The sequence below is a fragment of the Diceros bicornis genome, chromosome X, assembly GCF_020826845.1.
Source record: "Diceros bicornis minor isolate mBicDic1 chromosome X, mDicBic1.mat.cur, whole genome shotgun sequence".
NCBI lineage: Eukaryota > Metazoa > Chordata > Mammalia > Perissodactyla > Rhinocerotidae > Diceros > Diceros bicornis.
This window is the reverse complement of record NC_080781.1, coordinates 122,654,606-122,667,455: the sequence shown is the minus strand read 5'-3', so window position 1 is coordinate 122,667,455 and position 12,850 is coordinate 122,654,606. Positions and strand designations below refer to the sequence as shown.

The 12,850-nt window shown below is 41.2% G+C and overlaps 1 protein-coding gene across 4 annotated transcripts in view; it reads left to right on the top strand.

Moving 5' to 3' along the window:
* The first annotated feature begins 3,462 nt into the window (after positions 1-3,462).
* The window catches only part of PABIR2 (PABIR family member 2), a 28,210-nt gene continuing 18,822 nt past the window's right edge, over positions 3,463-12,850 (top strand). For 2 of the 4 annotated variants that reach the window (XM_058536787.1, XM_058536786.1), the window contains exons 1-7: positions 3,466-4,550; positions 6,734-6,812; positions 10,918-10,974; positions 11,275-11,318; positions 11,403-11,457; positions 11,724-11,825; positions 12,116-12,201. In XM_058536787.1, coding sequence (XP_058392770.1) covers positions 4,453-4,550; positions 6,734-6,812; positions 10,918-10,974; positions 11,275-11,318; positions 11,403-11,457; positions 11,724-11,825; positions 12,116-12,201 — 521 coding nt within the window. In that variant the 5' untranslated portion in view covers positions 3,466-4,452. Of the gene's footprint in view, positions 4,551-6,733; positions 6,813-10,917; positions 10,975-11,274; positions 11,319-11,402; positions 11,458-11,723; positions 11,826-12,115; positions 12,202-12,850 lie in introns of all 4 variants that reach the window. The other 2 variants (XM_058536788.1, XM_058536785.1) reach the window with 2 other exon arrangements.

The following is a 12,850-nucleotide window of genomic DNA, read 5'->3' as shown; positions in this document are numbered from 1 at the left end:
CGTTTAACAATGCTGTCGTGGCTCAAATCATTTTAAGAACGGCTCAGAATTTTTCACCACCAGTTAATGAGCCATATTGAATGCTGAAATCTTAACTACACGCTAATAATTTTTTAATTTTTTTTGTGTGTGTGAGAGGAAGATTAGCCCTGAACTAACATCTGTTGCCAATCCTCCTCTTTTTGCTGAGGGAGATTGGCCCTGGGCTAACATCTGTGCCCATCTTCCTCCACTTTATATGGGATGCCGCCACAGCATGGCCTGACAAGCGGTACTCGGTCTGTCCTGGATCCGAACCTGCGAACCCCAGCCCCTGAAGCAGAGCTGCGAACTTAACCGCTATGACACTGGGCTGGCCCCCCTAATAATTTTATAAAACCACACATTTTAGGAACCATATAGAGAATTGGCAGAGAAGGCAAGTGAAACTAGTGAAATGGGAGTTATTAATTAAAATAGTCATAACATGGTATAGCATTTTACAGTTTAAAAAATGTTTTCACATACTTATCTCAATTGGTTCAATCATTAACCCTGTTCAGCTAATCAGTGGTGAACTTAAAATAATGGGATTATCTTGAAACAGTTCATGACAAGTTATGACATGAAAGATCATAATCATTCTTCTTTCATTCAGAGAACAGACTAGGAAAAGCTTAATTATATTAGGCAGAATTAGGTTACGTAAATCCCAGACATGAGGATTATTTGGAGTCTCCATTCCTGATGTAAGACAGGTTAACAATAGCTACCATTTTGGGGAAACTTACTATGTGCCAGGTACTGTCCGAAGCACTTGAAATATGTGATCGCATTTAATGCTTACAATAACTGGGAGGTAGGTACCATCACAATGCCCATTTTTCAAAGGAGGAGACCGAAGCCCAGAGGGGTTACTCAAATTACAACTACTATGGCAAAACCAAGATTCCTGTGCCCTTCTGTTTAAGTGAAAAGACAGATGAAGTGCCTCTGGATATTTCTCTGGACACTTTCTGTACACATAAGCTTGATAAATACTTTATTAAATTATTTTATGAATAAATGCAGGTTTAAATAACCTGTCATTCACAGCTATCTTGTAAAGTAGGTAAATCATTTCTATCATTTCTGTTTCACAGTTGACAAAATTCCAGAGAGATTAATGGCACATAATTAGGTAGCAGTATACTCAGCTAGTACCAAGATCTCCTGAAAGCCATGGTTAAAGATCCTAGGGTACCTGGAAAGTTTAGGAAAGATGGCAGTTAAAGCTCAGTAAAGTCAGGGTGAATGCAGGAGGCAGTGGTTAAATACAGAACAGAGGGTCAAAACTAAACTTGTCTGAATAGCAGAAGAATATGGAGTATACCAGAGAAGCAGTAGATCTTACCTCCACTCTACTGCTCATTTTACTTTTCAAAGACTTTATAATATTCTTGGCAGGTAATATGGTTTAATAGATATATTTTGAATGAATAGACAAAGTCTCATCATGCCTAAGCATTACAGATATCTAATTTTTAAAAATCTAAGTACAGTAACACTAAGAAAATAGGTATAATAAAATGACAAGGAAGGAGAAATTAAGAGACTGTTTCTAGAAAAGGGATAGTAATATGAAACAACTAAATAAATGAGATGGCAATAAGTTTCTAGCTATTACTAAAGAGGAAAAATTCTCTTTAACTAAAGTGCAGCTGCATGTCAGGAACCCAAAACCTGTAAAGACAGAGACAGGACTCCTAGTACATACACAAGTTGGAATGTCAAAAGGAGCAAGTACTACAAAACCAGAGATAATTCTGTATTCTACAGTGGCAAACACAACATTTAAAGAAATTATTTTTACTTCTTCCCATTTCTATCCACGCGTTATTATACCAACCTAGCTGTGCTTCGTTATCAGCTCTTGCTGTTCCATAGAAATATGCCATGATCTTGGATCTCTGGTTTGCTTAAAACTATACCTTGGTACTTGTGCTACTCCTCTCTTTGTATGTCTGTCCCAGTCTGCTGCCATCTGCCCCAGGCCTCTTACTTATAAAAGGTGTCCCACAAACATGTCATAATCAGCTCTTTATTTTACCAGTTGTCACGGAAACTTTTAAGCAAGCTGTTTACCTTTAGTTATCACAAGAGCAAGTTAAAAACAAGTTGAATCCAGGCCCAGAAACCAAACACCCTAAACTTCCCAAAAGATTTACATGAAGGATAAAAGAAACTAGGTAAGCAAGAATGATATGAATAAATCCTGGAAATGATGGCTAAGGTAGCATCCATCTTCTCATATATCCTTGAGTTGCTCCTAATCGTTAAGCTCCTGAAAGTTAGGGATTCTACTAAATTGTTTGACTCCTCTGAGTTAGGGACTGTGCATGTGGTCAACAAATGATTGGTTAGTAGCTACTGTAAACAATAGAATGTACTATAATCGTTTTTTGAGCAGATGGGGGGGGCATTGCTAAGACCTGGAGTTAAGTTGATCAAAAATAGAGCTTGCGTTTCTAATCCAGGTGGCGGGAAAATATAGGCAATTTAAAAAAAACTATCCAAAAGTGCTTTAACAATTCTCATATTGCAAGCAGAAAACATAACATTGAGGAACGAAATGACGATTGGGCTTGGCAAGTTTAATATGGGACAACTGAATTGAAGAGGCAGGTAAAACTATTTTTGTTAAATTCTGAAACCAATTTTATAATTATTAAATTTCCTGTACTTTCTAGGCATGTATGATTAACACAATACAATGGCCTTTTTCTCCCAGGGTCATTCAAGTGGTGAAGATTAAATGAGTTAAAATTTCTGGAGTTCTTAGAATAGTGCCTAGCACACAGTAACTGCTATGTAGGTGTTTGTTCAATAAAATAGATAATTCCGGGTCTCACATGCTGAATCATGATTGTTAGGGTCTCCGTAAATCCTAGAAAGAAAAAAAAAATCTGGTTCTGCTACCTGTTCTTCAGGACTTTTCCTAGTACGTATCGTTGAAGCTAACGGTGCTTGTAAAATGGAGATGAGTGCTTCTGACTAGATATATGAACTTTCATTAGATTCTCTTTATTTTTACACCATTGCTTTTGTTTTTTAGCTTCCCTTTGGTCTAGTGCATCCAAATGGATGATGTGAATAGGAAATCGGCCTCTGCAGACAAAGACCAACAAAATCGAGAGATTTAAGAAATAAGCGGGGCTCACAGAGGTGAGAGCATGCAAATTGGGAACGAAAAAACGTAGAAAGCACAGGTTTCTTTTTCCTTTGAATATTGGCCCAAAGTCTTCCTGAAAGATGATCTCCAAACTATTGGTTCTTTTCAAAATCAGGCGCCAGGGTGCCCGGGCCAATGCCATCTAGGAAGGCGCCGGGCCCCCTGGAAACGCTCCTCCCCTTTGGAGGAGGTTTGCGGGGGCGGGGCTCCCACGCATGCTCCGTGCCCGCCGGCCCATTGGCGCGGCCGCCGGGCGCGTGCGCAGGACCCGATGGGTGCCCGGACGCGGAAGACCTGGCCCCGCGCAGGTTCCCGCTTTTGAAGCGTGGGAGGTGGAAGAGGCGGCAGGTTGTAGATTTTGGTCTTGGCCCCAAGGGGTTTCCCCAGGCCATTAGAACCCAAGAGAGGAAGAGGAGGCACCACAGCGGCAGCTGAGGGGCCGAACCCCCTACCTGTCCTCCAAGCGGGGAGGGGGCCAGGGAGGGAAGAAGCACCGATCACAGGACTAAGCAGCCTCCGGGACCGGGTCCCGGAGCATGGGGGGCTGGACCGGGTCCCCGAGCATGGGGAGCTGGAGCCGCCGAGGTCGCCCGGCCGGGCCCTGCCCGACTGTCAGCTCCTCCGTGCTACCGCTGCCCGGGCAGCCGCGGCGTCTGTAGCCCGGCCCCGCTTGAGGTCGTCGGCCGAAAGATAGCAACATGAGTTCCGCTGCTGCCTAGTTTCCTCCCCCTCCTTCTCTTCTCCTTCCGTCCTCCTTCTCCTTCCTCTCTCCTCTTCCCATACCTCGTCCTTCTTTTCCTCCTCCGTGCTCCTCTTTTCCCTCCACCTTGCCCTCTTCCTTCCCTTCTCTCCTCTTTCCCCCCATCTTTCTCTTTCTTTCCCCTTTCTGCCCTCCTCCTTTTACCCTCTCTGTACTCCTGCTTTTCTATCTATCCTTTTCCCCTCACTCTTGCTCTTTTCCCTCCTCCCTCCATCCCTCTCTTCCTTCATCCTCTTCCTTTATTCTGTCACCCTCCACCACAACCTCTCCCTCCTCCTCCCTTCTCTCACTGTCATCCTCCCTTCCTCATCCTCCTCCTCCTCCTCCTCCTCCTCTCCTGCTTTTCTCCGCCCCAACCCCCGCCCCCAAGCCTCCGCCCCTTAGCCCCCGCCCCCAGCTGCCAGTCCCCAGCAGCTCAGTCCTGCAGTGAGAGTCTTGGGAGTCCATAGCTAAGCACCAGGAGCCGAGCACTGTACGCTGTGCCTGGCTGCAAGTCTCCGACATGGCTCAGGAGAAAATGGAGCTGGACTTTGAGCCTGACACATCTGATGGGGGCACCCTGAGGAGATCCAACAGCGCTCCCCTGATCCATGGGCTCAGGTGAGCAGGGTTGGGGAGGATGGAGTACGGGCGTTCAGGAGCTCCTCGACCCCCTGCAAGCAGTCTTCCTTCCCTAAGGTGAGAGTTGGAGCTCCTTTGGGCTCTCCAAACTGAGGGGATGGGGACGTGTTTGCTTGACAGTGACTTGGGTCCCAAGGTGGAATGAAAGTTTGACCCCAAACTCTGGGCAGTGTAGGGAAACCGGGACCCTCTCTACCTGGGGCTCTGTTGGCCCACTCTAAAAGGAACTGCAAGAAGCTTCTGGCTCTTCTAACAGGTTGCTTGCCCTGCCTAATTTACACCACATAATCTCAGACTGAAGCCCCTGGAACTAGACTTGCAACTTGACACCTGTCTCTAGGAGCTGCTATTTCTAAGCTCAGTTGAGGAACTCTGGCATTAACAGAGGTTTACTTTAATAAATCACAATTTATCTAATAACTGGTAATTAAGTGGCGTGTTCATGTCATATTAAGTGATTCAGATTTGTCATAATGTTTTCAGATCCTAAAACTGCCTGAAATGCATTCCAGTGAATAAAAAAAGAAGAGTGGCATGTAGCTTAGGTCAGTGAAAACACAGGTTTTAGAAAACAATGGAAAGAATTGACCCTTGAATTTTAGTGGAAGGGTCTTGCGTTTTCTTGTGAATAAGTCACCAGAGGGTCTATTTTAAGGTAGAATCTTGTGATAGTGAAGGTTAGGTTGGCAGACCTCCCAAGCCTCTTACATTTCACTTTTATAGGTAGATAATTCATCTTAGGTGGAGAGCCAATTTGTGTGACCCTGTAGAAATGGAATTAGTCCAAAAAAGGGGATGGGAGTAGAATTAGCCAAAAACATTAATCAAGCACAGGGAGGCAAAGAAAGAGGCAATCTTTGTCTATCAAACTGATTATAATATCCGTATTTGGGGGAAAAACGGATTTACTTTTTTTCTTTTATTAAATTTTGAAGCTGAGGGGTGGTGGACTGACTCTTTGCTTTCTTAATGCTGTCCTCAGCTCTACTTTTTTTTTTTGATACTATAGAAATAAACTGGTCTTTTTTGGTTGTCTTTTTAAATATGGTGAGCAAGCAATTGCTAGGGACAAGCCAATCCTGTTGACCCGCATTTAGACTGTTGTAGAAATAACATACCGTGCTTTAAATCACGATTTAAGTAATTACGTGAAGGGTAGCATGATGTGATGGAAGAAGGGGTGAGGAGACCAGGCCCAGTCTCGATTTTCTCCCTAACTGGCTGTGATCATGAGTGAGTCACTTAGCCTTTCTGAGTCTCTGTTTTCTCATTAAAATTTAGGAGAGCTGGATTAGGTGATCTCAGTGGTCCCTTCAAGCCCAGGCCAGTTCAATCCTGAAAATCCTCTTGACCTCTTATCATGGGCATGGCACTCTGCTAGGCACTGCAGGGATGTTATAGAAAGGTGAACAGAACACCTCTACCAAGGGATTTGAGACACATGCACACTTTTCTTTAATAAAAGGTAAAGTCAGTGTCTCAAGAAGCCTCTCATTTCTCATCGTGCCCTGTGGGTTCAAAGGAGGGAACGATTGCACTGGGTTTGTGGAATGAAGAGAGGCTTCATGTAGGGCATAGCACTTGAAATGGGTGTTGAATGAGAGGAAGGATTTTGACAGATGGTGGTGGGAGGGAGGGCATTTGAGGCAGAAGGGGCAACATGAGGAAAACCCCAGGTGTGTTTATTCGGTTGAACTGCAGAGTTCGAAGGTAGAACACATGTTTAGGGCAATAGTGGGAGATGTGCTGACCGGGCTCATATTGTAGAAGAGGGCTCCCCAGCCCTTCTCCTGTCGTGGCACACACAGAAAGCAGTAACATTTATAGGTCCTCTGGGCTGAACAGATGAGGCTGCTGGTGTCTGGTGGTAACCGGTTTGGGGGCGTGAGCTCTGACCAGAAACAGCTGGAGGCAACCAGTCTGGAGCTCCGCCCCATACCTCTCCTAGCTGCCCCCCAGCCACGGAGGAGATCAGTATCTCAGCCAACCTGTGATCCACAGCACACCACTGGGGAAGCTCTGAGGAGGACGGTGAGGAGTTTATTCCTTGTACGAAATGAGGAGCCATCGGAGATTTCATTGTTAGCTAGAGAATTGGCGTTAATTTAGTTAAAGGATATCTTAAATGAGAAGACATTAGTAATTTTATTTTTATTTTTCAGTGACCTTTCGCAAGTTTTTCAACCTTACACATTTAGAACTCGGAGGAATAGTACAACGATTATGAGCCGTCACAACTTGGTAAGTATAGAAGCAAGTATCCTTAGTGGTTTGGATTGGAGGAAACACCTTCAAATGTAGTTCTTTCTTAAGAGGATGTACCATGCACAATTGTTTACAAAAGAAGGAAATTATTTTCCCTATCTTGTTTATTGCTTCTGCTGTGGCCATTTTCAGCTTTTAGTGCAAAAGGAGACCTGGTTAAACATTTTTCTTGGCTGTGGGACTTTGTATTTTTAAAAATTGTTCATTGTTTTTTGTCACTATGTGCATCATGGTTGTGAGATAAGTCAGGATTAACTTCTAATCATAGCTGAGAACGGTGGTCTTTATTTGTCCTGGGATGCAAAAATCACTTAAATGGTAGCAGAGTATTTATTTCTTCCACTTCTCTGTTGGACAATGCTGTTTATCCAACGTAAAGATTCCTTTCAAATGCTTGTATTTATATTCTCAGTAGAGTTGCTGATCGTGACTGTTCTATATAGCCAGAGCTGTCGGGGATCACCTTATTTGTTGGTCATGTTGGGAGAAATTATGATGAGGTTTTTATATTAGTAGCACTTCACATGTGGAGCCCACTTATCCAGTAGGAGCAGCGCTCTGGAAGACATCTGAAATGTAAGCAGAGAGACCTCTAAATGGCTGAACTAGATTTTCATAGTCTGTGCACAAAGGTTCATTAGTTTATTTATAGGAGAGCCTCTCTGACCTCTGAATCATCTAAAATTTATGCACGATAATAATAAGCTTCAAACCCAATAGTGTGTGAGAAGCAGCAAGTCAGAAGAGGTACAGTTGGGTTAAAGGTATACTGATAGCTGCTAGCAAGGGAGGAGAAGGGAAAATTGAAAAGCAGACAGAGGTTTTTAAAAAATTCGTCTGTGGCTTAGTATAACGGCTAAGAGCCTGTTAATAGACCCTGAAGGTGTCAGTGGCATAGAACTGTAAGATAATTGATGTTCTTAAGGATACCTGGGTCGTTAACCTTTTCTTAAATTATAGTAATACCTACACTTGTATGGTATTTTACGTGTTACAGAGTACTTTCACACATTTAATTCTCCTAGCATCCCCTGTGAAGTAGGCAGGGCGAAAGATGTTTTTCCCAATTAAAAGAGGCAGCAGCTAAGACTCAGCCGATATGAATGACTTGCTCAGAATCACACAGTTAGTGGCACAGCTGGGATTAGATAGAGATCTTCCAGTGCCATTCTGTCTGGTAAAATCTATTTAAGACAGGGAAAAATATAACACTTTTAAGAAAGATATCCAGTGAAGTGACTAAAAATAAGGGGGAAATGTTAGCTATCTGGAGGTTTGCTTCATTTTACCTCCTTCCTTGAGGATACTAGCAAATATAACTGCTTGTTTTTGCTGTATATATGAGAAATATTTCTACGAGTTATACAGCTATGTTTCTGATATCAATAGCGTAGCAAAGAAGGGAAAATGAATTTGCATCTCTACACTCCACTTTGCTCTTTTCTAAGATGGGAAGATTCTTATCAACTCTGTCTAGGCTCACCTCTCACTACTCCCTGTCAAATACCCTTTGCCCTAGCTAGCTGCACTAAAAGACCTAGTTTGCTCAAGGGGCCATGTTGATTCAGTGCTCTTTGTTGATCCTTATGCTATCCTTCACCCCATCCCCTTCTCTTTTCTAGCTTTCCAGTTTGGGAAGCCTTCCACAGCACCCTTTGGGTACTTCTATCGTAATATTGATTACATCAAAAACATTATATCACAGTGCACTCTATAAATCTTAATACTCTTACCTGTGTCCCATATTAACCTGCAGAAAGTAGGGCGTTGGTGAATGAAACGGAAAGGAGGGACTGATGAAAGAGACATGCAAAAGTAGAATTTTCATGCTGTGACAACTGATTGGATATAAAGGCAGGGGGAAGGAGGACTCAAAGTGACTGAAATTTTGTTTCTTGGTGACCAGGGAGAGTGTTGCCTTTATTAGGAGTAGGGAAATTGAGAGGAATTGGCCGTTTGAAGGGACAGAAGATAAATTCTTTATGGGTATGTTGGGTTTGTGGTGCCACCGACCCGTGCTGTACTCCAAAGCAATATTCTAAATCTTTTTTTAAAAACTCTGCAAGCTTCCTGTCTCACCACCTTTCACTTTCAGCAGATGATTGTTGTCGCTTCATAGAGAAGGCAGACGCCTATCTTGTAGAAACGTCAACTTTCTTCTCCTTAAAATGTCTTTACCTTCATCTGTGGTGTTTTCTTCTAATGGTTCATAAGTTTTCTGACTCTCCTGTCACTTTGCTCCGTCTGTCATCTCCTCTCTATCTTGTATTTTCAGTCTCTTCCTCATTGGCTCTTTTCCTCCCACCTTCTTCTCCCAACTCACACATCTAATATCTGGAAAACTAACTAGTCTTTTTTTCATAGGTCTCTCTTTCCCTTTTTTCCTTTCCCCTCTCCAAGCTTTTTCAAAGCTTAATCTACACTCAACTGCCTCTAATTCCTTGTCTCCTAATTTCTTGCTAACTATTCAGCCAGTTTGTAATCTCACTGCTTCTACCACAGCTCCATTAAAAAGCCGTTCTTGCAAAAGTCACCAGTGCCCACTTGATTGCCAATGTCAGGGGCCTCTTTTCTTATCTTACTTGAGCTCTTTGCTTTACTTAACACCATTAACCAGCACCTCCTTGAAGTTCTTGGTTTTTTTCTCAGCCTGTTCATTACTCTTATTTTTGGTACTGGAGACAGCTTTGCTCCTCTCTGTCCCTCTTTTGGGTCTATTTTCCACTTCTGTCCAAAATTGACAGCTTGTACATCATGTAGATGCAGCATCTAAATTTCTGACTGTCTCTGCAGTCAGCTTTTGGCAATCATTCCTTTGGCTTTCCTGATTATTTCCCTGCCTCTGGGGTTTCTTTTGTTCTCTGACGGACACATCCGTGCTCTCTTCCACATTGTGCTGTTAAGAGTCTTCCCTGGCTTAGTCTTCCCTAGCTACTTGCCTAGTAGCTTAGTGTTCTTCAGATGACCTTATTAAGAGTTCACCAGTAAATGTGTGTTACTTTCATAATGGAAAAAAATACTTTTAAAAGGATTTTACTGGTAAAGTTTTTTTCTTTTCAAAGCCTAGAAGAGGAAAAAAGTAAAAGAAAGGGATGGGTAATGGAGGAATATTTTGTGAGATAAAATCATATTTCAGTGGATAACTTTTTAAAATTGTACCTGAATTATCTTTTGCCTAAAAAACTTAGAGCAGTTTATCACCATTTTATACTACTCACTACATTAATGTTCAAAAAAGTTTTAATAGGATAGGACATCTTGTAACAGGATAATTGTCTTACTTGTTTTTTTAGTATTACAAATTCATTTGCATTTCATTAGGGAATAAATAGTAGTTGTTTACATCATGGCTGTTAGAACCCTATAAGATCTGTTGATAGGAATTGTTTCTTACAATTTGTGATCAGATTGTGATTATTTTGAAGGAACATAATTTGGCCCCCAAATGATTTCAGCTTGGTATTATTAAAAAATGGTGATCTAAGGAAAAGTGACAGTTATTTTAAAAATACACCTTGCCTTCCACATTGATTTTTCTCAACTAGTAAGGTTTGTGACGATAGCATTGGTGGTCCCATTTTAGAATTGATTTAGATCATGCAAGCCAAATCTCCTTATTGCAGTTGTGAAGTGTTTCCTGTGAACATTAATCATAGACAAAATATTATACTGGGCTTATAAGCCTGTCTTCTTCTGTTGGTGCACTGGTAATAAAAATGAATAAAATCAGTTTTTTCTTTCCCTTCTTATATAGTTCCTTATTTTAGATAAGTGGGGTAATGGATATTTCCAAGGCTTGGAGTCTTTTTTTACGTAAATGTACACAGCTCTGTATTCATTTGGGAAAAGTGTTAAAGTCGGTGCGTGTCTAGCGACAGATGGTGCTTTGAGGTTGGACACCTGGTGTACTTTCTAAAGACTGAATGTACTGCCTCTAGTGCATTAATTTTCAGTCATTTAAAGAGCTAGATTTCTAAGAAGAGTATGAAAAATTATCTGGGAAGAGGCTGTACACTGGTACTGACAGCAGACTGCTACTTTGTGATTCAGAAAATAGTAAATGTTTATTTTTTCTTTCCAGCTGCTGTCATCCTCACCTAATCGTGTTGCGAGTAGCAGACTGCATCAGCTCAAAAGGGTAAATTTTATTTACTAGCTCAGATCTACAATTTTCTGAATTTTACATTTTGATTTTATTTTCATTTTGAAGATTTAGGTATTAAAAATGAGTCAGGCTGCAACTCTGATTAGTTGTAGACAGATTAAAATTCTTCTGGGTGTGCCGATAAAATACAGATGTGGCATGGGTGACAATCTTACAATGTTAGTTTGCTGTACTGTGATTATGTCAAATAAAGTAGAAACGTCTTTTTTATTGTCTTTGAAATAGAGAACTGTGTGGGTAAATATTATGTTTTCAGCACGTTTGTCTTTGCAGGAGGAGGGCATGGATATGATGAACAGAGAAACTGCGCATGAAAGGTTAGTGCTTCACAAGAACAGGGCAGAGCCTAATGTATGTCTTGTTTATGAGCACTGATGGCATTTCATTTTCATTTGTCTTAGGGAAGTGCAAACAGCAATGCAGATAAGCCAGTCATGGGATGAGAGCTTGAGCCTGGTAAAGTTTTCAAGTTTGCTTGTTTTTTATTTTCTAGAAACCTTTATATTGTTCATTGCCTTCATTAATTTTTTCGTACACTCTGGCCCTTCTGTTTCCAAATTTGTGTTCATTTTTGATCTCTGCTTTTCCACCAGAATATTAGATTGCAACTTTTCAGAGTCTATACCTTTCTACTCTAAAAATGTAGGCATGTTTGGGTAGCAAAGAAGAACGGTGATGTGCTGAGTAGTGAATTATGAAGAAATAACACTTTATGTTTACAGAGTGATAGTGATTTTGACAAGCCGGAGAAATTATATTCTCCTAAAAGGATTGACTTCACTCCAGTTTCTCCAGCACCGTCACCTACCAGAGGATTTGGAAAGGTAGGCTTATTGACGAGATATTACCTCTCTTACACTGAGTTGTTTACTCTCTAAAACACACACACAAATCACCTCACTTATAAAGAATCCAATGACTGGAAGGAAAATTAATGAAAGTCCATGATAGTAATTTGAAAAAAAATCAATATATACTCTCATGTATATATATGTATATGAGAGACAAATAGACAGCTAAGCAATTTTAAGGATATTGTTTCTGCCTTTTTGAGAAGAACCTTTTGAAAACTGGAGCACTAGAACTATTTTAATATTAAATATGTTTTTTCTAGCAATGTTTTTCACCATCCTTACAAATGTTTGTGAGCAGCAGTGGGCTGCCACCAAGTCCTGTTCCTAGTCCGAGACGCTTTTCCAGGTAAGTGAACCTGCTTTTTAAATGTGGTTGAGGGGCGGCCTGGTGGTGTAGCGATTAAGTTCACGTGCTCCGCTTTGGCGGCCCAGAGTTCACTGGTTTGGATCCTGGGCACAGACCTACTCACCACTCATCAAGTCATGCCGAGGCGGCGTCCCACATAGAAGAGCTACAGTGCTACAAGTGTGACATACAACTATGTACTGGGGCGTTGGGGAGAAAAAAGAAAAAAAAAAGAGAAAGATTGGCAACAGATGTGAGCCCAGCGCCAGTCTTCCTAAAAAAAAAAAAATGTGGTTGAAATGCTATTCATTAAATTTATCTCTTCAATGAACTTTTTTCCCAACATTTAATTATGGAAATTTTCAAACAGAAAGCAAAATTGAAAGAACTTCACAGTGAACATCCATATACCTACCACTTATATTCTACCATTAACATTTTACCAGATTTATTTTTTTGAGATGTAGTGCCAGTTTTTATTCAGAGGGCGCACACACACACACGCGCACGCACTAATATATCCTTTATAAGGATAAGGAAAAATTTGTTTACAATTGTAGACCAGTCAAATCCAAGTAACTTTTTTTAATAAGGTTTATCTTTTTTTAAAAAAACGGTTGTGGATATTTTCTCTTATAGAATGATTTAA